Here is a 26,711-nt window from a genome sequence, read left to right as displayed (position 1 = left end):
AAAACAGTGTACATAAATTGCACAAAAATTTTCTTGCATATAGGCACAGTTAGTGATTGAGACTAGATTTTAGGATGTCTTACTGAAGCTGATTTTGTGATTGGATACTACTAATAATAATATAATTCATATATTGTGTTCAGTTTAATATTTGTAGTTGATGATCTTGACCACATGATGGCAGAAACTTGATGCTTGATGGTGAGAAATACCTTCTTATTTTTTTTCCAGTCAGCTTTAGTGATCTTCGTGCTGTATTTGCAGTTCAGACATACATGGAATCTAATGTAAGCTATTCATTTCTCCTGTTATTCCTGAAAATATCAGACATTTAATAATAATTATATATATATATATATATATATATATATATATATATATATATATATATATATATATATATACACACACACACACACACACATAATCAAAACTATCTGTTTTCCTCACAGACGTGACAAGCACTTGTGTGGTTTTGATCCAGGCCTTCATTTTACTCATCATACTGTACTTTTTCAGCTATTTTTTGGTGTAGATTTAGTTCACTGGGACAATTTATGTAATAATGTATATATGAATGATTTACACAGCTTATTTTTTATAAATATAGCCCATTGCCAAAGTTATTTCAAATCACATATATAGTTTAGATAGGCTCCTGTCACTATATTATCAATGGACCTTATCCATTCAACACAAGCAAAATGAATTATCTGTTTAATTTATAGAAATTACCAAACCATTATTGTTGATTAAGTTCACTGGGGCCTATTGTCAAAGTTTTTAAAATCACACAACCAGTGGATGTTTGTTTGTGTTTTCTTTTTTTTCCAAATGTATGTTTTCCTGTATTATATTGTCACAATGAGCTCTGTTGTTACAATTGTTTTTCTATAAGTTGCTTTCTGTATGGATTCGAAACAGGAATGCTTATTTATTATAACCATTTAATTTGCATAATTATAAACTTTTATAATCACTCGAGGGTTAATTGTCATTCCTTCCCCAAACACAAAGAACATACAGATCTGCTCATAGTTACATGCTTCTTGTAAAATATATACATACTTCTTTTTTCTCTGTTCCACAAGAAAACGTAATGTATTATTCTGTTAAAAAGTTGATATATCTTTGGTTTTAGTATCGTTAGGGTGCGTATCGATGCGATACATTTCTGTAATGATAAAGTGTCCATGTGTGTAGGGTGTTTTGTTCTACAAAAGCATCTGAGTGGCAGTAATGCACTGCTGTGAGGCTGGGCATCATCATCATCAGGCACGCGCATTCAGTTCACCCGCACTATCGCAAGACAAGACACACAAAACGGGGGAGGCTGCTCATATCGCGGGTGCTAAACGTCTTCCTTTTATCTGAAGTACATCTGCTTTCATTTCCGTTCACTGTAAATATCACTTCGTCGTCTGAATGGCTGAATCTTCACGGATATTTTTATCTTTTGTGTGCCGTTTATTTTTGCCTCCGCTGGTCATGAAGCTAAATGGCAGTTAGCCTAGCAGCGTCGCTACTCCCTGTAGCTGGACTAAATAGAAGTGGCCTAAAAATTCAATCAATGAAAACCCCTTTCAGGACCAGCTCTTAGATGTCTCTTAACTGTTATAAACCAGCAAAGGTCATAAGGACGCAGCAGCGGTGCTTACAAGGGAAACAAATAAATCCGGGTGCTGAGAAATAGAGTGAAAAGGAAAAAGGAGGACAGCAACAGCAGCAGCAGCTGGTCGGCAGCTAAAGTGAAAGAAAAACATCTAGATCCCTGTGATGGCAAACGAGCCGGTTATTCTGAACGTTTATGATATGGTAGGTGCTTTTAAAACAAATACAAATAACTCGCTCCCGGGATAGAGGTGTGTAGTATTGCCATTAATTGAACACATCCAATAGCTGTGTCCTAAAACAAAGTGTGCTGCTAATTAGGCAGCGTTTTGGACACGTTTGAATTCGTGCGTAGTCAGCTTACTAGGTTTTGAGACACAGCCATGTCAGCATGCATTTTAAAATCGATAAAGCACCATTAGTAATGTAAAAGAAAGAGATAATGTTTTATAGCCTTAGGAAATGTGTGTACGATTCCATTGGCAGAATGGATCCAGCCTCTTTTAACAACATTTAAGTCTAACCATATCTCTGCAGCAAAAGCTCATCAAGTTTATTCGTTGTAATTGTATGTATTGAGATGTGACAGTCTAGCTAAAAGCTGCGACCCAGTTAATTCAACTGTCACTTGAATCCACCTGTGTGATCTGAGACAGCTGTTGTCGAGAAATCATGGTAAACACCGTTATCTCTCCTTTCTAAAACGCCTCAATTAATCAGTATCACGCGAATAAGAGAGCTTTTGGACTCTATATCAGCCTATACTCCGCACTACAGCAAAACTACGAGTGACATTTCTTTTATAGTCCAATAAACGACTATTTAATATCAAGTAACTTGAGTTTCAGAACGTTTAAAAAGAACTTAAAAGCGTCAAGCTTTGCGTGTCAACAAGCACGGGACAGACAAAATTCCGGAATGGAATATCGCATAAAAGTGGAGCGGAGCGAAAGATAGTTACCATCCTCGCTTAAAGCGTTCTGTAATCACTCGAGTAGAACTCCACTTCAAGTTTTATATTCCATGCTCCAGAGGAGTTTCAGAGAGAGCGGAAATGGTGCAACAGTCGGTTCCAGAAGTAAAAAATCCCATTCATTTTCTCCACTCCATGGGGGAATTGATTTTTAACAATAAATTATAAACCGTTAAAGAAGTACAGTGAGCTACGAGGTAGTTAATCGATGGTAAATGCTTTTGTTGAAGTCATCAGTCCTTTTTTTAAATCATGTTAAACAGTGGAATTATTGGTGGAAATTTGGTCGGTCTGTCAATCTCATGTAATATAGTGTGTATACACAAATCCGCCGCGAACTCTATGGGCGCCGCCATCTTGCCTGCCGCCATTACTGCGTGCCTGCGAAGTGTGACGGTGTGACACTTGCCGGTGCCCTCTAATGACATTTCAATTAAAGTTCATCCTGCTCATTAAAGAAAATGTCTGGTGAAAGGGAACATGGGTAGATGATGTCAGGCAGTGGCCAAAACTTACCGATAAAGGTAATTTATTGACAACATAATGTAATAATGTAAAAATGTAATGTAATTAAGAAGTGTATTAATTGATGACAACAATAAAACCGAACGCTGTCTTAGCTGTGTTGCTAATATGTTCACAAGCTTAAGTTTCAAATAATTATTAGGCCATCCTTAAAAATATTCTTGTTTGCCATAACCCGATTTCAATTTAGGACCGACCCAATTAATTATTTTTTCCCCTTTTAGTCCGACCGACTTGCCGATTGTAATTGCGTTAAGACCCACGGATTTTTTTTTACTCTTCAAACAGCTAATACAAATGCAATAAAATGTGAGACACACGCAATTGACGCTTTTCACACGCTCTCACGCCACACATCCATTTTCTCACGCACAGAAAAATCGCGAAGTAAAGAGGACACAGAGACCGACAGACTAGACAGAGCAGGGTACTTATGATAGAAAAAAATCTTAGCTCTCAGATTCTGTCAATTTTATTACGAAATTCAAACAATAAATACCGTTTTGGTGCTTGTAAATGTGACATGCCAGAAATACAGATTAAAAAATATTACAACACCAAACGACGTATAATGTTATGTTCTTGTAAACATGTTTTTCAAAATGGATTTATGTATTCACACTTACCTTCGTCTGAGGTAAATCTCTCAGAAATGACCGAACGCTGTCAGCTAGCAGCCCCTCACACAGAACCTGTTTTGGCTGATATGTGTACTGTATTACATCTTTATTATATTTTTACTTATATCATTAAATAAAGTTGTTATTATAATAAAAAATGCATTATATTTAAATTGTTATTTTTAAATAATACTGCCAGCTGATAGGGCTCTCTGTATGTTTACAGCATTAAGTTAGGTGAGTTGTTTTTTTCTTGAGAAAAATTAATGCCTACCTTGTGTAGCCTAGCTAATATTTATCCAAATGAGTCAATATTAAATCAAATCACAATAATAATTAAATAATAATAATAATTGAATAAAAATAATAAAAAAGTGTAACTTACCAGAAATTGTAGCCTACCATGTAAACATTGTAACATGTCACTAAACCTAATAAAATTCAGCTTAGTTACTAAAATGTTTTGACAATCACAATACACTTAATGTGATGCAATAAAAAAAAAAGTTTTTTACATTTTTTACGACCTACCTTATTTTTTTGGCTGTTAGGGCAAACCAAAATATTTTTAAGGATGGCCTTAGCCACGACCAGTTGTAGCAATAAAATACATGTTCTTATAGGTATTCAAGATTATTTTATTAATCATCTGGCATGCGATGAGCCATCTCGGTTATGTGTTTCATCCACTTTTGACGCACATCTTGGTCCTCCGCTCGACCAGGAACTCTGTGCAATCCGTATGGCCGTAAACATGGGCAGTCAATGTGCAACAAAGCTTCGTGGATTACACAAACGGTTTTATTCCAGGCTTGTAGTTTTGTGCTGTTGTTAAAACAACCAACCACACAACACGCTCTGCCCGGCATCACTGGACAGCATAGGTACTAAAAAACTATATAGCTAACATCTGCTACAGCCTACGGGACCAACACGCTACTTCTGCTACTTCCTTAGCAGCAAGGCACGCAGTAATGGCGGCGCTGCTTTACTTCCGTGTTCTTCTTCTTCTTCTTCTTTGGGTTTTTACGGCAGCTGGCATCCAGTGTGTTGCATTACTGCCACCTACTGTACTAAATTCCCTTTATACTATATTCTCTTCTCCAATCCAGTTTCTTTTAAAAAATCTAATAAATATTTCCTGCCTTTTTGTTTCTCTGCACACTCTAATATATCTTTAACACTTGCCTCTACCCTTCCTAAACTCTGTAGCTGGGTCATCATTTCTTGCCTCTCTTGATTAAACCTTCCACAAGATATTAAAACATGCTCAACTGTCTCATACCTCTGACAATGTGTGCACATTCCTGTTGGGTGCTTTCCCATAATATGTAAAGTGCCATTAAGATTGCTATGCCCCATTCTTATTCTACTTAAAATGACTTGTTCTCTCCTACTCGTACCTTTATCTCTTGACACACCCACTCTGTTTCGTATTGAATATAAATGTCTCCCTTTTGTTTCATTCTGCCACTGTTGCTGCCACTTGTCCATTATTTCTTTCCACACTATGCTCTTTCCCTCTGATTTAGATAACTTAATATTGATTTCAACAGTTTCCTTTTTAGTTGCCATTTTTGCCAACTTATCTGCCCTTTCATTACCCACAATACCTGAATGAGCCGGAACCCACATAAAAACAATACTCTTCCCCTGCCTAACTGCTGTTGTAAAAATAAATAAAATATCATAGATCAATCCTTTATGGTTTCTAGCTGTGCCTGATTTAATGCTCGAAAGAGCAGATACAGAGTCACTACATACTAAAAACTTGTTGGCGCCACTTTCTACAATCCATTCTATGGCTACTAAAATAGCAACTAATTCAACAGCACACACACTTAAAAAATCAGATGTTCTTTTACAAAAATCCACTTTACACTTTGGCACACTAACTCCTAAACCAGTGGTATTTGCTTCTTTAGATCCATCTGTAAAGATCTGAATACAGTTCTTATATTTATACTCCACGTATCTATGGTATTCTTCTACTATATCAGATGTCCTATCACATTGCCTGGCCTTTAATAGCTTCTAAATCTACCTCTGTACACTCTAAAACCCAAACTGGTTTAATTGGCCATATTACAGTTTCCTCAAATTCTCTATTATATATTCCTACATCTTTTGCTATTTGGTGTCCTGTCCAACCAAAGCTTTCTCTATATACTTTCTCCTTCTCCCAACTTAACTGCAAGACCTTTTTCACTGGATGATATTCTCCATGCCCTTTAATATTAATCCAATAGTTGGCTGTTAACTGAAGTCTGCGTAGCCCCAAAGGCATTTCCCCTGCTTCCACCTGCATTGCACATACTGGTGTTGTTCTAACTGCCCCTAAACAAATTCTTAGAGCTCTAGCTTGCACTACATCTAATTTTGCTAACATAGACTTTGCTGCTGATCTATATACAGTGCAGCCATAATCTATCCTTGATCTTATCATTGCTATATAAATATATTTCAAAGCTGTAAAATTAGCTCCCCATTTTAAACCTGAAAGACATCTCATAACATTTATTACTTTTCTGCACATATCGACTGTATACTTTATATGTTGTTTCCATGTTAATTTTTTGTCAAAATAAACTCCAAGGAACCGAAAGCATTCAACACTTTCTAAACAATTTCCATACAACTTCAGCTGATTCCCTCCATCCTTTTTCTTTGTAAAAAACATAACTTTAGTCTTATCGATTGAAAATTTAAAACCCCATTTTACACCCCAACCTTCCACTTGATTTATTCCCTCTTGTACTTTCCTCACTAAATACTCAATATTTCTTCCTCTTTTCCATAACACCCCATCATCAGCAAATAATGACCTACCCATGTCTACTGGTATACTTGAAAAAATGTCATTTATCATAATGGAAAACAGCGTAGGACTCAGAACACTTCCTTGAGGTGTTCCATTCTCTACTACATACTGCTTAGATACCTCTACACCTATCTTCACTTGAATCATTCTTCTATCAAGGAAATCCAGAATCCAGTTAAACGTTTTCCCTCCAATACCCATTAGATGCATTTTGATTAAAAGACCCTCTTTCCACAGCATGTCATATGCCTTTTCAACGTCAAAGAATACTGCTACAACTGTTTCTTTATTTATTTGGGCTTTCCTCACTTCATCCTCTAGACATATTATTGGGTCCATCGTACCTCTTCCTTTTCTAAATCCACTTTGATTTGCAGTTATAATATTTCTACTTTCCAAAAAATGCATTAATCTCTCATTTATCATACGCTCCATTATTTTACAAACATGTGATGTCAAAGCTATAGGTCTATAATTTCCTGGTCTACTATCATCCTTTCCTGGCTTTCTTATTGGTATAATTGTTGCTTCTTTCCAACTTCCTGGTATACTGCCTTCTTCCCATATTTTATTATATAGTATTAATAATTTCTCAAGACTTTCTTCACTTAATTGATTTATCATGCAATAGCATACTTCATCTTTACCAGGAGCAGTATTTCTAGCTTTCTCCAGAGCTTTCTTTAACTCTCCCATGCTAAATGGAGCATCCATCACTTCATCATAATTATCTTTCCTACATAACACACTCATATATTCCAATTTTGTTTTTTCCCTACCTTTCCTTCCTTCTTCAGACAAATTATTAGAGCTATTTATCTTTGCAAAAGCTCTTGCCAATAACTCCACTTTCTCTTTATTTGTTACCGCTGTCTCATTTCCCTCAACCAACACCGGATAATTCCATTCTTTCCTGTCTCCTCCCATTCTTTTTATCATCTTCCATACTTCTCTTATTGGCGTTTCATTGCCAATTGTATTGCAATACTCCTCCCAAAATTCTCTTTTTGCCCTTCTTATTATCCGCCTCACAACTGCTTGTGCTTTCTTGTACCTAATTAGATACTCAAAATTATGAAATCTTTTTAATAATTTAAACGCCCTATTCCTGTTCCTTACTGCTTCCTTGCATCTATCATCCCACCAAGGCATTACTTTCCTCTTTCCATTTTCACTACTCCTAGGGATAGACTCAATTGCGGCCAATTTTATCCCCTGCTTAATTTTCCCATCTAATTTTATTATATCATCTTCACTATCTATCTGACTAAAGTATACATTACTTATTTCCTGAAATTTCTTCCAATTTGCCTTTTCAAACTTCCATTTTGCGTTCATTTTGACTTTTTCCGGTTGAACTTCCATATTTATCTTGCACCAGATTGGATAATGATCACTTCCAACAGTTCCTTCTTGATGTACTGTCCAATTACATTTCACTGCCATACTGCTTGACACTAACGTGAGGTCAAGGACTGACTCTTTTCCCGACCGAACATCCACTCTTGTACTACTGCCATCATTTAGACATACTAGATTCATCTCATCTAATAACTCCTCTATAATCTGACCATTATTATCTGTTCTTTCACTACCCCATAACGTATTGTGCCCATTAAAATCACCACACCATACAACATTACCCTTATTCTGACTTACTATTTCCTCTAGATTTTTAAGATCTAACCTCTTGCATGGATTATAAAAATTAACAATTACTATTTCTTTTTTCTTTATCCATACTTTCACTACAACATACTCCTGTTCTCTTCCAACCTCTATTATTCTATATGATATTCCCTGTTTTATAAAGGTAACACATCCTCCTCCACCACCCTCTTCCCTATCCCGCCTCACTGCAACATAACCGTACAATATAAAGTCTAATCTTGGCTTTAGCCAGGTCTCCTGAACACATAATATATCTGGTCTTTCCTTTCTACTTAGTACAAACTTTTTAAAATCCTGTCCATTTGCAATCAAGCTTCTCGCATTCCACTGTAGTATTAACACAATTAACAACCACCACATACCGTCTCTTGACTGGCCTGCATTCTCAATTCCTCATTTACCTCTTCCCATTTTAACCCTATCATATTGAAATGATGCTCAGCTGCTTTAACAATAATCTGAATCCTCTCTGTTTTTGATTTGATTTCAAATGTTGCATTTATCACCCCTGCTATAAACGTCACTAATTTCTTCTTTTCCATCCATGCCTTCTTATCTTGCCTTTCTTTCATCACTGCTTGCTCTTCAATACTTCCCCCCTTTCCTTGTTTTTCCTGTCCTGCCAACTTTACAGCATCAGCATATGGTACTTTTTCTCTTACTTTAATTTGATGCACCTCCACTTCTTTTTTATATACTTCACATCCCCAGTATGCAACACTATGGCTTCCTCCACAACTGCAACATTTTGGTCTTACTCCCTCTCCACATTTTCCATAATCATGGTCCCCCCCGCATCTAGCACACTTCCTTTTTCCCTTACATACCTTTGCTACATGTCCAAATTCTTGGCAATTATAACATCTTGTGGGTTTTGGATAGTATTCCCTTACACTGTATTTTAGAAAACCAAAATACACCTCTTTTGGAAGCACTTTTTCCTCAAATTCAATAAGGATAGTCTCAGTTTCTTTTTTCTCTACACCTCTAACCATTCTTTTTGCGCTCAGCACCCTGTTATTTGTTGTTTTCACATGCTCTTCTAAATCCTTTATCTTAACATTTAGAGGAACTCCATAAATCACTCCTTTACTACCACTGCTTCTTTTCTCACCAACTCTCACTACCTTAACGATTTTGATTTTCCCAATGTTTGCCATTTTCTTTGCTTTGTCTATTTGCACTTCTGTATTACATCCTATTAGCAGATTCCCATCTCCTAATACTCTTGCATATTTGACTTCCCCAACCTGTCCTCTTATGATATTTGTCAGTTTAATCGGATCCATCTTTTTAACACCTCCTTCATTCTCAAATCTAACTACTATATTCAATGACTCCTCTCCTACTTTTCTGGGTTCTCTTCCCTCATTCTCTGACTCTCCTATGCTGGAAGTATCTTCTTTTCTTCTTTTCCGGCCTTTTTCCTTCCTATCCTTCTTCATTTCAATCCACTCACTTTCCCTTCGACCATCTTCCTCACTTTCTTCAATACTATCACTATCAATTTCCATCCCTCTTCCCGTCATTTTATATGAGATTGTCAAGAATCTTCTGACAATATCGTTCCGGACCTATACAGGCCGTCGGTCGATATTCCCACAAGTTCTCTACAATACTCACAAATCCTACTCTTTTCCTTCAGTATCACAATCACCGATAGATGAAATATTCACTGTTTAAAGTTTGTTTGTCACGCGTCGCTCCTCCCGGTTTCCACTTCCGTCCAAAAAACGTCCATGATCTCTCTACTTCCGTGTTTCGCCGGATTTGTCTATATATATGAATGCAAACCACTTTATTTTGCAATTAAAATAGTCACTTTGTGTTGTGAAAGGCCTATTTTTCATAATAAATTATAACATTAATTTGACCCCAAATGTACAAATGCAATGTGGGCTGAAAGGAGACTATAAAAATTGATTACAAATATTGACGTAGTGTCATTGATCACTAAGTAACGTGAATAGCCTCCATTTAAAGATTTACTCTGTCTCATGTGTCTCATTGACCCCTGAAAACAGGGTCATGGAAATGTATACTTTCCTTAGGACTCTTCACTCATGTTGGGCTATTTTGAGTTTATGTTCTCACATAAAGATTAAGACTAGAAATTTGAGCCTTCCCAGTTTTTTTTTTTTTTTAAGTTCAAGTAATCGTAATTTGGATGGGAATCACTTTACAAGCTGTATTAAGCCTATAAACCATGAAGGAGATTTATAGCCATTTAGCTAGAGATGGGAAATTTGTCCGTGCAGACTAGTAGCCTGTGATTTCTAATGTGTAGTTTATAATTTTGAGGCTAATTCATTATAAATGCTAAGTAGCCATGATATCCATGTATGCATGTTCCCTGAAACATTGGTGTCATGAACCCAGGTTCTAGCATGACTATGAGGTCTTTTATTGAAACGAAAAGTCCCCTAACAGCTGTTCCCATAGAAACTTATAAGTGTGAGCTCTCCCACATAGTTCAGGTCGGAGCTTGTAGATTTTATTTTCTAATCGCAGCTCTATTGGCATGAGAGTACTCTCGCTGAAAATCACACTTAGAAGCCAGTTGCTGATCACAGAGAGACTAATCCCCAGTTTTGTGATGAAGGATATGTATAATAAGCTTTGAAGTAATTGAGGCCAAAGGGATAAGTGTCTTATTTCACAGCCCTGAATGAGGAGGAGTTGGAGAACTGTCTAGTTACTTAATTTCTCTCATCACTTTATACTTGTTTTTTTATTTTAAATTGTTTCAACAAAACATAATTTTACTTGCCAAAATCCTGAATCCTGGATGTATTACAAATATACACTCAATGCTGTAAAGCGTTGGTCATCTACAAACCAGCAGGTTCACTGACATGAGATAGGTTTGGGTGTGAATACAAAGGTTTTTCAAGCACTCAGTCACTTGTACACACCCATATGTTAGCATCAGGGGTTGCCAGATTTTCACAACAAAACCTGACCAATTGCTACTCAATACTAGGTCAAATCCGCATTCCAGGGGCTAAAAATAATGTTATTTGGCATTGCTTCAACCAACGCAACAGTGGCTTGGCAACACTGATCAGCATACTTTAATGGTTGCACAGCAATTCACAACAGATTATTTCAAAAAGATCAACAGAATTCTACAGAATTTTAATGCTTATTCACTGAGTTCTACACATCCCCCACCCCTTGTGTTTATTGAATATTTTGAATATATTTTGATAATGTTTATAGTTAGCTCTTGAAGGTACACTTCAAATATTTGAGCCACCCACAGCATTTCAAAAAGATCAACAGAATTCCACCACATTTTAATGCTCATTCACTGTTCTACACATCCCCCGCCCCTTGTGTTTATTGAACATTTTGAATATATTTTGATAATGTTTATAGCTAGCTCTTGAAGGTACACTTCAAATATTTGAGCCACCCACAGCGTTTCAAAAAGATCAACAGATTTCCACGGAATTTGAACACTCATTCAGTTCTACACATCCCCCGCCCCTTGTGTTTATTGAATATTTTGGATATATTTTGATAATGTTTATAGCTAGCTCTTGAATGTACACTTCAAATATTTGAGCCACCCACAGCATTTCAAAAAGATCAACAGAATTCCACCGCATTTTAATGCTCATTCACTGTTCTACACATCCCCCACCCTTTGTGTTTATTGAATATTTTGAATATATTTTGATAATGTTTATAGCTAGCTCTTGAAGATACACTTCAAATATTTGAGCCACCCACAGCGTTTCAAAAAGATCAACAGATTTCCACAGAATTTTAACACTCATTCAGTTCTACACATCCCCATCCCTTGTGTGTTTATTCAATATTTTGGTTTAATAATGCTTTTAGTTGCCCTTAAGAGTATGGTAGTACTGTAAGAATGGTTTATTATGGAAAATGAGAATCTATTGAGTATATAAAGACACATTATTAACATCCTTTTCAGATTTAACCACTAAATCATCCCAGTTGTCCTTGAAACACTTTTACCATTTGACAGTACGTCACTCAGACTTGTTATGTTTCCTTATAGTACTGGATCAATGAGTTCACTACCTCTCTGGGAATCGGAGTATTTCACTCAGGAATTGAGATCTATGGCAGAGGTAAGGCTTGCGTTATGACTCAGACACAAATGAGTCAGGCTACTCAGAAATCCAGTGTTTAACTTGCATGACTTTACAAAGAAAGAAGGGGGTGTTTAAACATGACTAAACCTCACATCATAGATGATCTGTTGATGCAACAGGAAAAGACCTTGACATTTTCTGTGGTTTCTGCCTCCAAAGGCTTCCAGTTTAAGTTCTAGAGAGTTTGCACTGGCATTCTTGAATGTTTTCTGTGTGATCAAATCGACTAATAAGAGCCTTCCAGGGTATGCTTCAAAATAAGGACACAAACTAAGGTGTGCTATTTGCTATTCACCTTTAACCCCAAATAGACTGACAGATAAATATCTGGACCTATAGCATATTAACATAGCAAGCATCTCCATTTCAATGTGTATGTAAAACTGTTACTATTGAAATTGAATATAAAATAAAATATAAATATTAGATTGTGAAATCTTAAACTGAATGAAATTTAAAAATGTTTCCTAGGCAACTCATTGAAATAAAGTAGAATACTAAAATTATTAAAACTGAAAAAAAAAAAATTAAAACTCAAACTAAAATTAAAATCAAAACCGAAAATATAAAAATGAAAGTTTTGCAAGTTACTGAGTAGTACAGTCAAACTTATGTACCTTTTTTTATTATTAAAAATAAGTACAACGAAAAATACAGTGTAAGAAAGATAAACAGTGCTTAAAAATTTTCAGGAACAGCTGGTCTATTTTATAGCAGCATTCAAGTAAGAAATTTAATAATCAAATATAAAAATAAAACACTGTCTTCACTGTGTGAATTAAATACCCACTGATTCTTCTTACATACGGATTTTTATTAAAGCTACAAAATTTCTTCAATCAAGAGTCAAGTGATTTTTTTCTTTTCTTTGCTGTTTGATTAACATTAATGACACAGACAGCAGCAGGTTTATTAGGCTGCTGTCACTTTAAGACCAAATGTACGGATCTAATGTAATCTCAAACAGGTTACATTCACTTAAGATATAACCGACTGTGTTTATGTGAACCTTGTATATTTTTGACGTAACCTTGTATGTATTTGACAGTTTAAGCATAATAAGACAGAGAAAAAGAACTCATGTGCTGTGGCTTCCTGTTTGCACACTTCGTGTGTGTGCTCTGAAAACCAAATATTAGAACAGTGTGTGTGAAAAAGTTTAAACTGACAAGGCTTTAAAATGCATGCAAATTATAAAATATGCACTGTAGCACAATACTAACGATCTCTCTGTAAAGGCAGGTCGTGGAGACATTTTAATCATTCTCATAGTCATACTGCACACACCTAACTCATACTTTCTCTTGTTTTGTAGAGTTTGCCTATGGAGGACATCCTTATCCTTTTTCAGGTATATTTGAGATAACACCTGGTGACGCCACAGAGCTCGGAGAGACATTCAAATTCAAGTGAGTCAGAATATTTATCACCATTGCGATCAGACTGAAAGATATGTCTGTAAAAACCTATTTCCTCTTTCGGCATCTCTCACACCCTCTTCAATTTCTACTTGCTTTCTCAGAGAGGCCATTGTTTTAGGGAGCACAGACTTCACAGAAGAGGATGTGGAGAGAATTGTGGAGGAAATGGGGAAGGAATATAAGGGGAACGCCTACCACCTCATGCACAAGAACTGCAATCACTTTTCCTCAGCACTATCAGAGGTAAGCCGAAGGAAGTGAATACATTAATCTAGTGGGTCCATGTTGCCATAAAGAGCCAAAAATCTCACCATATCCTCCTCACGTCTGCTTCAGATCCTCTGTGGTCGAGAAATCCCACGATGGGTGAATCGACTGGCCTACTTCAGCTCTTGTGTGCCCTTCCTTCAGAGCTGCCTGCCAAAGGAGTGGTTGACGCCGGCAGCACTGCAGTCCAGTGTTAGTCAGGAGCTCCAGGGTGAGCTGGAGGAAGCAGAGGATGCTGCGGCCTCTGCCTCAACGCCTTCCTGTGCTGTGGCACCCGCTCCCAGACCTACCCGACACCAACCGCGCCGATGAACCCCGCTGCCTTGACTGACAGGCCACCTCTGGTTAGAGCTGGACCACAGCTTCTGCTGCCAATAGACCCCTCGCCCCTTCTCCTGAGAGACTAGCAATTCACCAGCGGACTAGATGAAACCCACCTTCTGTGTTCACTGATTTATTTCAGTACGCTAAAGTGACCGTTACGGGCCTGGAAACTATCAATCTTGTTTACTGTAAAACTTTCCATGGGTTCATCAGTGTTTTGAATTCATTTTTTTGGCCTTTTATGTTTTGTTTTAAAAACTCAGGACTTGAATACAATGGCTCTGTTCAATCACGTTTTTTGTTTTCTATTTTTTTTTTTTTTTATGCTTTTCTTACGCTGGAGATGCTCACTAGCCTTTTTCCCCTTATTCCAAAAGAAAGCGCCTAGTCAGAGACCTTTTTTATGGAGAACATTTGTTTACAGATTTCTTGTGTTTCAATCCGTGTATGATTGTGTTTTTGTGTGCGGATTACAAAAGCCAAATCTCCACACTTTTGTAATGACACACATCCCACACTATGGTGACTGTGCCTGAAGATTTTTACTGTTATGTGCTCAGAGAGCTCTGCACTCTTTCTCTACCTGTTTGGTCTGATTTTAGTGGCAGACTTCTTATCCTACGAGACCTTCCTCAGATGTTTTACACCTTTTTAGTTTTTAGAGTCTTCTATGTACTTGAGACAACATTTGTATTCCATTTTATGAATATTAAAGAAAGTATACAAGTTCTTGAACAAGAATTCATTCTGACAACTCAATGGTAACATATAAGAGTGTTGTTAAAGGCAGAATATATAAGATTTTTGGATTAAAATATCCAAAACACAAATATGTGTTTTATTAGACAGGTGAGCAACTGTTTGGATACATTAATCGACAGAAAACTAATCATGTTATATAGCTCAACACAGTAAGTCTTATTGTTTAAATCTTGTTTTCTTGAATTACCGCAAGTACCATGTTTTACCATGCCTAATATCAATCTAGCTTACTGCAGTGTGCAACAAGTGTCTCATAGCAGCCGCCGAGCGAACGCACAGAGTAGCATTATAACAACTTTCGAAACACAAATGTATCTAATGTGATAAAACAGCGCTGCGTTACCCCACATATGCTTGACCGGAAGAAGTGGAAGCGCTCGTCTGTGGCATAATAAAAGCTCCACTGCTCTCGAGCCATGTGTCTCATTAACAATCGTTCCAGTGGCCTCGTTCTGCTCCGATGGTTTTCAGCCACACCCTGCTTCATACAGTAATGTTAATAAATATTTAATACATTAGCTCATCCATGAATATGATTTCTGCCCGAGTCCCGTCGGATTCTTTTCCACCGGCTGTAGACATGAAAACAACACCTCCCATGATTCCGCGAAATCAAGGCGTCATCAAGCTACACCATTGTTTTGAGTAAGTGACCTCTAGTGGCGAAAAATTACATATTGTGACTTTAAAGGTGCCCTAGAACTTCTTTTTAAAAGATGTAATATAAGTCTAAGGTGTCCCCTGAATGTGTGTGAAGTTTCAGCTCAAAATACCCCATAGATTTTTTTTAATTCATTTTTTAACTGCCTATTTTGGGGCATCATTAACTATGCACTGATATATAGGTTGCAGCCCCTTTAATTCTCGTGCTCCCCCGGAGCTCGCGCTTGACTTGAACAGCATAAATACAGTTTACACAGCTAATATAACCCTCAAAATGAATCTTTACAAGATGTTCGTCACGCATGCTGCTTGCATACATCGGAGCATGTAAGTATAGTATTTATTTGGATGTATTACATTTGATTCTGAATGAGTTTGAGGCTATGCTGCGTGGCTAAAGCTAGCATTACACACTGTTGGAGAGATTTATAAAGAATGAAGTTGTGTTTATGCATTATACAGACTGCAAGTGTTTAAAAATGAAAATAGCGACGGCTCTCTTGTCTCCGTGAATACAGTAATAAACTATGGTAACTTTAACCACGTTTAACAGTACATTAGCAACATGCTAACGAAACATTTAGAAAGACAATTCATAAATATCACTAAAAATATCATGTTAACATGGATCATGTCAGTTATTATTGCTCCATCTGCCATTTTTCGCTATTGTCCTTGCTTGCTTACCTAGTCTGATGATTCAGCTGTGCACATCCAGACGTCCTGCCCTTGTCTAATGCCTTGAACATGGGCTGGCATATGCAAATATTGGGGGCACACATATTAATGATCCTGACTGTTACGTAACAGTCGGTGTTATGTTGAGATTCGCCTGTTCTTCGGAGGTCTTTTAAACAAATGAGATTTATATAAGAAGGAGGAAACAATGGAGTTTGAAACTCAGTGTATGTCTTTTCCATGTACTGAACTCTTGTTATTCAACTATGCCAATATAAATTCAATATTTAACTCTAGGGCACCTTTAAAAGGGATAATTCACCTTGAAATTTAAATTCTGTCATTATTCATTATATACAAACGCTTCTGTCATTATATACTAACTCTCATGTTATTTTAGATCCATATGATTCTCTCTTTTCAAACATAAAAAGAGATGTCAATCAGAGTGTCTGATCTTCTCCATAGAATGAAAGTGAAAGGTTTACTAGTCTACAAAACTGACAAGCACCATGAAAGTGGTCCATACAACCCATGCACTATATTCTAAGTCATCTGGAGCTATATGATAGCTTTTGTGAGAGCTTTTCTGTATGAAAAGGAGCAGCTTGGATTTTCTACTAAACATCATGTGGATTTCAAAAAAAAACTCTTTGGGGGTAAACTGTCCTTTAAATATCTGAATAGTTATTACAGTGCACTACATTACTGTATATCATCAATATTTTACATAGTACAGCTAAAGGGCATACAGTAGCACACATCTGTGTCAAAGCATTATTTGATTTCACCCTTTGTGTCAAGCCAAATATTTTTCAAATGAGCGATGTAGAACTCGAGTTACCAATATCAAATAATTTTATTATAATGGCAAATTTAAACACAATTTTAGCTGCTTGCTTTGTCTTCTCATGCGGTGTTTTTGGCATAAGATTGAACATCTTTATGGGATTGAATCATCTTAAGGGATAGTTCAAACAAAAATGAAGATTCTGTCATAATTTACTCACCCTCATGTTGTTTCAAGCCTGTATGACTTTCTTTCTTATGTAGACCATAAAACAATGTCGGTAGCTAAACAATTTTGGTGACCATTTACTATCATTGTATGGACAGAAAAATCATTGAGACATTTCTCAAAATATATCCTTTTGTATCTCACAGAAGAAAGTATGTCATAAAGGTTTGAAACAACATGAAGAATTTTCATTTTTGGGTGGCATAACCCTTTAAACTAAGCTGTAAAAATGTAACAATCAAAACAAACAGTTATTAGTTCAATTTTTTGATGATCAATTTTACGATTATTATTCTCAGAGCACAGATAAAATACCAGACACTGTTTCCACAGTGTCTGTATTCACACTCTCCATATTCTCCTGTGCGTTTGTCCTCTTACAGCAGGGAAAGGCCTTCAAAATGTCACCAATTCCATTCGTAAGAAGGATTGAGAGGAATGGGTCCACAAGTGGTCCAAGATAGAGAAGAAGATCAGATACAAGTCCCAAGTAGCAAACGTAGGAGCTTAGAGACAATGCCTTGAACAGTGTATTTAGGACAAAGGGGAGGTAAAGTATACTGTAATTACACAAGATAGCCGCCTGCATACCCAGAATCTTGTTTCTGTTAGTCACAGGTACTGACCATCTTGTACACCATAAGGCTCTGAAAGAATCCAGAAAGAAAAACACCAGGAGTGGTAGTGGGAGAAGAAGAGCTATGGAAAACAAGACGTCATATCCTTGGTAAACCAGAAAGAGTATTGCAAACGGAGCTGCCCACACAGCCAATGAAATCATGCTTGACTGCTTGAGTTTTACACAGAAGGTGTTATATTTTGGACAGGTTACCAACAGATATCGCTCCTGTGCAACGCAGACCATGAACACGATGTTGGAAATGATGCCGAAGTAGAATATCAGGTAGGATATATCCATACTCTGCATACTGGTTTGCTTGTTGTCCTCCGCTGACGCCTTCGGCCGCCCAAGGATGCTGAAGATGTCGGATGCGAGCAGGCTGATGAGGTAGACAGGAGCAGCCTTGCCAGTTTTTGCTTGCATGCCCATGAGGTAAATAGAAACGCCGATGCCTGGAAGCCCAACAGCAAATGTGATCCATCTGACAATCTCTTGGATGTTAGCTATTGTGCTGGTGCAATTGCTGTGAGGAGCCGTATTATTACCGTCCAATATTTTGGTGGTATCCATATGTTGCAAAATCACACTGGTAGTTCCTAGTTTTGTTCAGACACCCAAATTGTGATTAGTATATCCCATCTGATGCCATGTTAAGAAGAATATATTCTTCAGTTCCAGTAAGTGATACAGAGTTGTGTGGCTCTTGACTGTGGTAAACAGATCAGTAAGAGCAACATAAAAAGGGCATATTTATTCAACAATTTTATCTATCAGCATTTTTATGGCTCTTCTGCAAACTGTTTCTATAAGCTCTTTCATTGCTGGTGAGTCAATGCAAATATGTCCCATGTATTCACATTAGTTTTATCTATGCAAGCTCTTTCCAAAGCACCTTTGCCCCTCTGAGGAGAATATAGTGCTGGGTTGCATCAGGAAGGGCATCCTGCGTAAAAATTACTTACGCCAAACAATATGCAAGTAATAGCTTAATAATTTATTTAAATTAATTCAATCACAATATATATAATATAAAGATGCCAACACATTCAACAATACTGTAACAGTATGCATTTTGTACAGTTAATAGATTAATAACTTAATAGTAACAAAGCAAACCATTGCTAACTTAAGACCACTTGAATACTGACAAGCTCTTGGAGCAAATATACAACAGTTAATAAATATTGTTATCTAATGTCCTCTTTTTATTTGAGCCAACAGTTGCATTTGCCTGATGTTTTGATCTCGCCCTTGCTTGGCACTAAATCTGATCATTCACTCAAAAGGACAATTGTATATTCTTTACAAAAGCACATTGGCGTGGCACATTCAGGCATGACAGTTAAGCACACAGAGTTGTTAAATCTTTGACTTATTGTTTATGTGAAAAGCATACGCTCTTTTCATACTCTCTTTCCGACACCTGGATAACTGTTTTGAGTATAGAAGAGGGCAGAGCCAGGCAATCACAGCATCTGATGTGCTGATGACCAGTTATTGAACATGCACTCAATCACAGTTATGCAGAATAAATAGAGCCCCAAAATTGTGTATTTGTCGATCTTTGGCCTCCCTATCCAGAATGTTCTGGATACACTCCATGTATGAAATGACTAAAATCAAAGGTTTGATACTCACCTTTATATCTGAAACACTTGATTATTAAGGTGAGGTTACATTAGTGAGATTTCATGAGCAAAAATGTTCTATTGTCAAAAGCCATGTATGAAGCACAGCTCAGAATCACTTTCAAACCAAGCGGCTTTCTGTTGATCAACACGGAGAATCCGTTGCGAAATTTGCATGGGTATTCCAAATTGAAAGGACTGGATTTCAGCCATTAAAATTTGCCAAACAAAAGTAAATGTGACCAGACAATGAATTGGTCAACTAGATTTTTATCCAACTTTTAATATTTTCTGAAGATAATGTAAGCTTCAGGAAGTTGCCAGAGCATTGCTATGAGGTTTTCAATTGTTTTCATTGGTTTTTAGTATGTTGCGATGCAATTGCTAGGGTGTTTGGTGGTCGTTTACTGGTCGAATCACATGGCTCGGGTCTCTTCTCCTATTTTATTGGAATTTTTTTCCTGTTTTATCGTCCGTCAGTTGAAAATCATAAGTCTAATCACTTAAAAAGCACCACTAATTAAACACATAGATGGTTTAAATTTAAATCCTGTTAGCTAAATACTTGTAAACATGGATCAATGGCAATCCAAATTGGGAAGAGAAAGAAAGGGATTACATGGATACAGGTACAGTACAAAGCAGCAGTGGTCATGCTGAATCATCCATTTCATGCCTTGATAATAAAATATCCTCAGCATGTCTCGTGTTTCAAATCTGTAACCTTTTTGTATCATTTTCACAAATTTTGGTGTGGTAGATACGTACACACTGTAAGTTTCAGGAGTGACAACCGCATTTAAATGCGGGAGTGAATCCCCTAAATTATCGTTACGTGTGTGTACGGAACACGACTCACTCTCGAAAATGCGATGATTGACAGCTTGGAAACCATAGTGACGTTCTGGCGTCTCTCGTGTTTGGTATCCGTTATCGTGACCAAAGTAATATTAAAGTGACAAAACACTCGTTATTTTCAGCAATTTAACTAAACACACTAACACAGTCGACGGAGGCGTCGTGTTTTGTTTATGCTTGTATAGCCAGTTTCACACAGCGCGCGGCACTCATTCTGTGTTGCCATGGTCACTCATTATAAGCTTGTTGTTTTAGCTCGTCTCATAAAGCAAACGGGTTTATGGAGTTATTAAAGTCAGCAGACATGAATCGCGATTTTCAGCATAAAGCATTTGGATAGGCTTGTGCTTTCCCTGTGATTCGCCGCGCATACACGAGAGACAAACGTTACACCGGTGCACGTAAACGTCATTAACAACTAGTTGTTCAGTTCGGTTCCGTACACACTGCATAGAATTTCTGTTAATGCGGTTGTCACTAACTTACCTGTATTTTTCGGGAGTTAATACGGTTGTAGAATGCGGTTGTCACTCACGTATTTTACTGAACTGTGTTGGTACAGAACGAGATTAAGCACTAAAAGGTGAACTGACAACCGAATTTAGCTGTAGTGTGTACGTGGCCATTATCACACTGAAAGTGAGCCTGACCTAATGAAGCACTGGTTTGTGAACATAAATATGGATAATAGTTGTTTACACAATATATTCTCCATAATCCCAGCTAACAAAAATATATTCTAAGAACATTTTGCTAACGTTCCCATTAAGTTATGAAAACGTTATTTCTGATCGTTCCCTGAACGTTCAGGACATTCCACTTTATAATTTTGCAAACACAATGCGCTAACATTTTGTGTTAACATTTTGACAACATTATTAAAGACCAGATAACTTTGAATGAACATTCTATTAATGTTACTGGAAGAATGTTTGTTCATAACTTTGCCAGAACATTAGACAAACATCTGACTATAACGTTTCAGAAAAAACATTAACCAAAGTTCTGAGATTGTTCCCTGTTAGCTGGGATGTCTGTTGTTTCAATTCTCGGGTTTTGGAGATTGACTTTGAGTAAGTTTTGTTTTTTTGTAAAGAGGCGATGGGTCATTTTAAGTCTGGAGAAGGTGATGAACTCTCTGTAACTGTGTCTGTGAAAGCACCAGACGATGCACCTGTTCCTGCCCTCGAGCGCAAGGCATCATCACACGGCCGACTAACACAGCATCTCCTTTCTTCTCCTCCTTTGCCTGAGAGCACAAAGAAAACGAATGAGAGATTTATACAGACCCAAACGATGTGGATCAATGTCATTCTGTGCATCTCTTACCTTCACAAAGGAAGTGCAGGGAAAAGTGGCAAAATCAGACGAGACTTGAGCTCCAGGCCTATGAGTCACTACATGTTCAGCAACCTCATCCTTCAAAGAAATATGTTGCTTAAGTAAATACAGGAGACATTTTAATGATGTTTTTAAGCATTTTTATTTTACCTTAAGCCTATCGAGGGTGTCGCTGAGCGACTGCAGTCTAGCAGTTTGCTCTAGGAGCTGCGCACTGGGACTCACTGTTAATCAAACACAAATACTAACATAATTCATGTAAAAACAACAGAAATCTGTGTTGTCAAGTCTAATTATGACAAACCTGGAGATTTCCCTGTGATGTCCACCACTTTCACATTGGCACTCATCTGGAGCAGAGTGTCCAGTAGTTGGTCTGTTTTGCGGTAGAGGGCGCTAGACAATACCTCCGGCCTGCAGCCCTCTCGCCAGCCCAGCTTTGTAACGTTCAGAGGAGGGAGAGACGCCAGCTGAACCCGCATCTTTTCTGCCTGCAGTTCACACACACGAAAACAAAAGTGAGAGTACTGTATTTCCTCTGTGCCTGCATTGGGGAAATGTGCTTGTGAGGAAGTAGGAGAGACCTTCAGTCTGTTGTTCTCGTTCTTCAAGTGCTTTATGCTGAGTCGCTGAGCTTCGATCTGCTGAGTCAGCAGTGGGGAATCTATCACTTGCACTCCAGCAGCTGCACACACTCCTATTAAATTACATGTTAAGAAAGACAGAGACAACTGATATATTTCTCTAAAATATTTAAAAATATATAGAGAGAGTAGAGTAAAGAAATTAATGCAAGGACTTTGTGAAAATTTAAAAGTGGCAGTAAAGACATTTATAATGTTACAAAATATTCTGAAAAAAAAAATGTATCACACAAAAATATTAAGCAGCACAACTGTTTTCAACACTGATAATAATAAGAAATTCTGCTTTCTTGCAGCAAATCAGCATATTAGAATGATTTCTGAAGGATCATGTGACTGATGTGAGTAATGATGCTGAAAATTCAGCTTTGCCATCAAAGGAATAAATGACATTTTAAAATATGTTCAAACAGAAAATAGTTATTTTAAATTATAATTATATTTCACAATATTACAGTTTCTTACCAGTGTTGATTAAACTATTATATTAAAACACTGACATCTCAAAGGAAGCATCTTCCAGGTGGATTCTATTAAATCCATTCAGGATTTTCTTAATAGGCCACTAAATTAAGATAATAATAAAACAGCTACAATAACTGAGATTTCAAATATTAGATTGGTTTACAAAGCATATATATAAGTGATAATGCACATTATCACAAAAATAAACCTAAAAAGTTAGAATATTTAACTGACTAAATATATTAGATGAGAAGACAGAGACCACAAAGTTTATGGGAGACATGAAATACCATGCAGAATGCTATAAGAAAGGAAACTAAATTGTTGTGAATTGTTCAGCAGTTTTAAAATGATTTGAGCAGAATGTCACAACTGACCAATCAGAGTCAATCATTCTGTGCAATAAAGGGCAGTAATCAAGAGCCGTGCATTAAATAAGCCTACCATACAGCACATGCAACTTGTGAAAGGGAAGCATGATCAAATATTTGTAAAGCACAAACTAAATATTATTGCATCTAGTAACATACACAAGAATAACTTGCATGCACACATGCAGCACACAGAAAGACCATGAGTAAGAGATATTTAAATGCCACACTGACAACAAATTTACCTTTTTGTTCTTCTATAAGGAATACAAACAATGGAAGACACATTAGACCGGTTAAAATTAAACTTAAGAAAGACATTTTAACTAATTGTTTAAGTTAAACTGATTAGCGGTCTCTTACCAGCAGTGATGCCACAAGTCACAATGGAGGCGATGCCAGAGGCTTGACTTCCTCTCAATCCCTCAATGGTCATCTTTGATTGGCTGTTGATTCTCTGCTTAAGCTCTGCTTTCTCTGCCTCTAGTTGGTCTATGTCAGCCTGGAGAGCATCCATGGTCTCCTCAAACTCCCTATAGATTATAATACACATATTTTTATAGTATATTATCCCCATCACTATCCTAGGGCATTAAGAACCACATTAGGAGTTAGGGTGACAAGCTGCTGGATAAATATGTGCAAGAACCCCCATCATCACATACTTTTCTTTCTTTTTCAGGATTGAATGCGTCTCATCTAGGATCGTCTGAATCTTCTCCACTCGCTCATCTGCATCTTTAGACGCACTGTCCAGCTTTTTCTCCAGCAAACTGAGACGCACATTGGCCTCACTCAGTTCCTCTCCCTATATGAACAGGACCATTTTCACATAATTTGTAGATTTTGTTATCTTGTGCCTCCAAGTATGTCTGAGTATGAGTGTTTCTACCTTTATTTTAAGGGATTTCTTCAGCTCTTTGATTACAGTTTCTCTGTCCTCAAGTTTGAGACCGAGTCCTTCAGCATCAGTGATTTCTGCCCTTAGTGCCGCTGCTCGGACTTCAGCAGGAGATATCTATACAATAGACACATAACACACATTCATAGCCAGTGTTATACAGGCAGATGGACAAACTGAAAGAGACAAACTTACCCCATTCTGTGGTCTGTCAGAGTCATATTCTCCCTCCTGCATAGCGGTAGCCATCTTGTTCATGGTTGCTATGACAACACTGCATGACTGCCGCAGACACTCTTGGGGGTTTATGCCCTGTGACCCATAGATCTGAAAAAAAGATCCAAAGAGATTAAATTACATCCCCACATTGTCATTTTTATATTATATTATATTATATTATATTATATTATATTATATTTAGTGCTTTAAAAATCACTTAATTCACGCAATCTAACATAAAAGTTTCTAAATAAATACACACACATTTATTTACAAACTTTTATGTTAGATTGCGATTAATCGATTTGACAACACTAATTATATTTATATTTATATTTATTATATTATATTTAGTGCTTTATAAATCACTTAAGCATGATTAATTGCATCTAACATAAAAGTTTGTAAATATATATATATATTTGTGTGTATTCATTTACAAACTTTTATGTTAGATTACGATTAATCGATTTGACAGCACTAATTATATTATATTACATTATATTATATTATATTTAGTGTTTTAAAAATTGCTTAATCGAGATTAATCGCATCTAACATAAAAGTTTGTAAATAAATATATATTTTTGTGTGTGTTCATTTACAAACTTTTATGTTAGATTGCGATTAATCGATTTGACAGCACTAATTATATTATATTATATTTAGTGCTTTAAAATCACTTAATCGTGATTAATTGCATCTAACAAAAGTTTGTAAATAAATATATATATTTGTGTGTATTTATTTACAAACTTTTATGTTAGATTGCGATTAATCGATTTGACAGCACTAATTATATTATATTATATTTAGTGCTTTAAAAATCGCTTAATCGAGATTAATCGCATTTAACATAAAAGTTTGTAAATATATATATATACCGTATATATATACCGTATATATATATATATATATATATATATATATATGTGTGTGTATTTCTTTACAAACTTTTATGTTAGATTGCGATTAATCATTTTGACAGCTCTAATTATATTATATTATGTTATATTATATTTAAGAACAAAATAATGTTTCTTGAGCAGCAAATCAACATATTAGAATGATTTCTGAAGGATCATGTGACACTGAAGATGATGCTGAAAATTTAGCTTTGATCACAGGAATAAATTACATTTTCAAATATAATATTTCCCAACATTGCTGTTTTTTATTGTATTTTTGGCCAAATAAACGCAGCCTTGGTGAGCATAAGAGACTTCTTAAAAAAATCTTACTGACCCCAGTAGTGTGTTATTTTTAATTTCGATTTTGTGGTGACCCATACATGTTATTACAGGATTCACCCAAACATACCTGTTCAGCTGCTTTAAAGGCCATGTCTTCCAGTTTGACGGCTGGAAGTCCCTCATGTTCACTGAGAGGGGCGATGAGCTGAGCGGCTGCTGCTGCCACTTCCTGGAGCACAGCATTCACCCAGGCCAGCTGCCTTCTGCTCTCTGCCAGGGTCTCACACACCTAAACCCCATCAATGGAAGGCTTAGATATTGAAGATATGTATAGAATTTAACATACAGAGTATATGAATAAGATCTGGGTGCCCATCACCTGTGGTCCGAAGCTGAGGGCAGCTGGGATGCCTGGTGCATCTGTGCCTGGCATACGACGGCGGATCTTCTTGCAGAACTGTCGTATGTCACTACAGGAAGTGTCCAGATCCTTCAGCAGCACACAAAACCCTTCCTCGTCCTGTCCCGTTTGTATGAAGGCCCTTAGACGCCCCACTTCCACAGCCATACAGTCCAGAGCACTCTGGGTAAACTACAGACACACATGAATATGTGTTATAGATGTGTGTAACAGACCTGCAGTGTGTCTCTATCTGATTTTTTTTTACTTTGATGTGGTCCGCTAACTGCATGGTACAGTCCTCAGGCTGTTCGGCGAGATGGATACTGTAAAGGTGCTGCAAAAAAGAGAAATGCATGTCAATAAATAACTACACTTTCTGAAGAAAACACCAGAGTTTGAAAGGTGAACAATATTAGTGTCTTAGGTAAGTTCGGGTTTTGGTTTGTAAATGTGGCACTGGAGCTGCAGTGAACATCTTGTTTTCTGTCAGTTAAGAATGAGAATCAACAAATAACTCAGCTTCTTCTTTGCAGTGTAAATATTGTGTTTAAATAGACCAATCATGTACAAATAACATGCAAT

At 36.8% G+C, this 26,711-nt stretch overlaps 2 protein-coding genes across 7 annotated transcripts in view; one reads left to right on the top strand and one right to left on the bottom strand.

Moving 5' to 3' along the window:
• The first annotated feature begins 1,248 nt into the window (after positions 1–1,248).
• On the top strand, positions 1,249–15,092 carry desi2 (desumoylating isopeptidase 2). Of its 2 annotated transcripts, none has more exons than XM_048204579.1 (5): positions 1,249–1,815; positions 12,255–12,327; positions 13,667–13,760; positions 13,874–14,015; positions 14,109–15,092. In XM_048204579.1, exons 1-5 carry the CDS (start codon positions 1,777–1,779, stop codon positions 14,349–14,351), a joined length of 591 nt encoding a protein of 196 aa, XP_048060536.1. In that variant the 5' UTR covers positions 1,249–1,776; the 3' UTR covers positions 14,352–15,092. The 2 variants fall into 2 exon arrangements, with proteins under 2 accessions (XP_048060536.1, XP_048060537.1); XM_048204580.1 differs by lacking the exon at positions 1,249–1,815 and adding an exon at positions 3,053–3,108.
• A 3,987-nt stretch (positions 15,093–19,079) lies between these two features.
• dctn1b (dynactin 1b) overlaps positions 19,080–26,711 on the bottom strand; it is a 36,235-nt gene continuing 28,603 nt past the window's right edge. For 3 of the 5 annotated variants that reach the window (XM_048204573.1, XM_048204572.1, XM_048204569.1), the window contains 13 exons: positions 26,395–26,463; positions 26,106–26,318; positions 25,854–26,015; positions 24,510–24,641; positions 24,306–24,431; positions 24,079–24,221; positions 23,777–23,946; positions 23,659–23,670; positions 22,518–22,630; positions 22,238–22,424; positions 22,084–22,157; positions 21,922–22,011; positions 19,080–21,841 (listed from right to left, as the gene is read on the bottom strand). In XM_048204573.1, the coding sequence (XP_048060530.1) occupies positions 21,704–21,841; positions 21,922–22,011; positions 22,084–22,157; positions 22,238–22,424; positions 22,518–22,630; positions 23,659–23,670; positions 23,777–23,946; positions 24,079–24,221; positions 24,306–24,431; positions 24,510–24,641; positions 25,854–26,015; positions 26,106–26,318; positions 26,395–26,463 (1,629 nt within the window). In that variant the 3' untranslated portion in view covers positions 19,080–21,703. The remainder of the gene's footprint in view (positions 21,842–21,921; positions 22,012–22,083; positions 22,158–22,237; positions 22,425–22,517; positions 22,631–23,658; positions 23,671–23,776; positions 23,947–24,078; positions 24,222–24,305; positions 24,432–24,509; positions 24,642–25,853; positions 26,016–26,105; positions 26,319–26,394; positions 26,464–26,711) is intronic. The other 2 variants (XM_048204570.1, XM_048204571.1) reach the window with 2 other exon arrangements.

This window comes from Megalobrama amblycephala, linkage group LG10, assembly GCF_018812025.1.
Source record: "Megalobrama amblycephala isolate DHTTF-2021 linkage group LG10, ASM1881202v1, whole genome shotgun sequence".
Taxonomy (NCBI): Eukaryota; Metazoa; Chordata; class Actinopteri; order Cypriniformes; family Xenocyprididae; genus Megalobrama; species Megalobrama amblycephala.
Note: the sequence above shows the minus strand (reverse complement) of the source record. Positions and strands in the feature narration are given on the sequence as shown.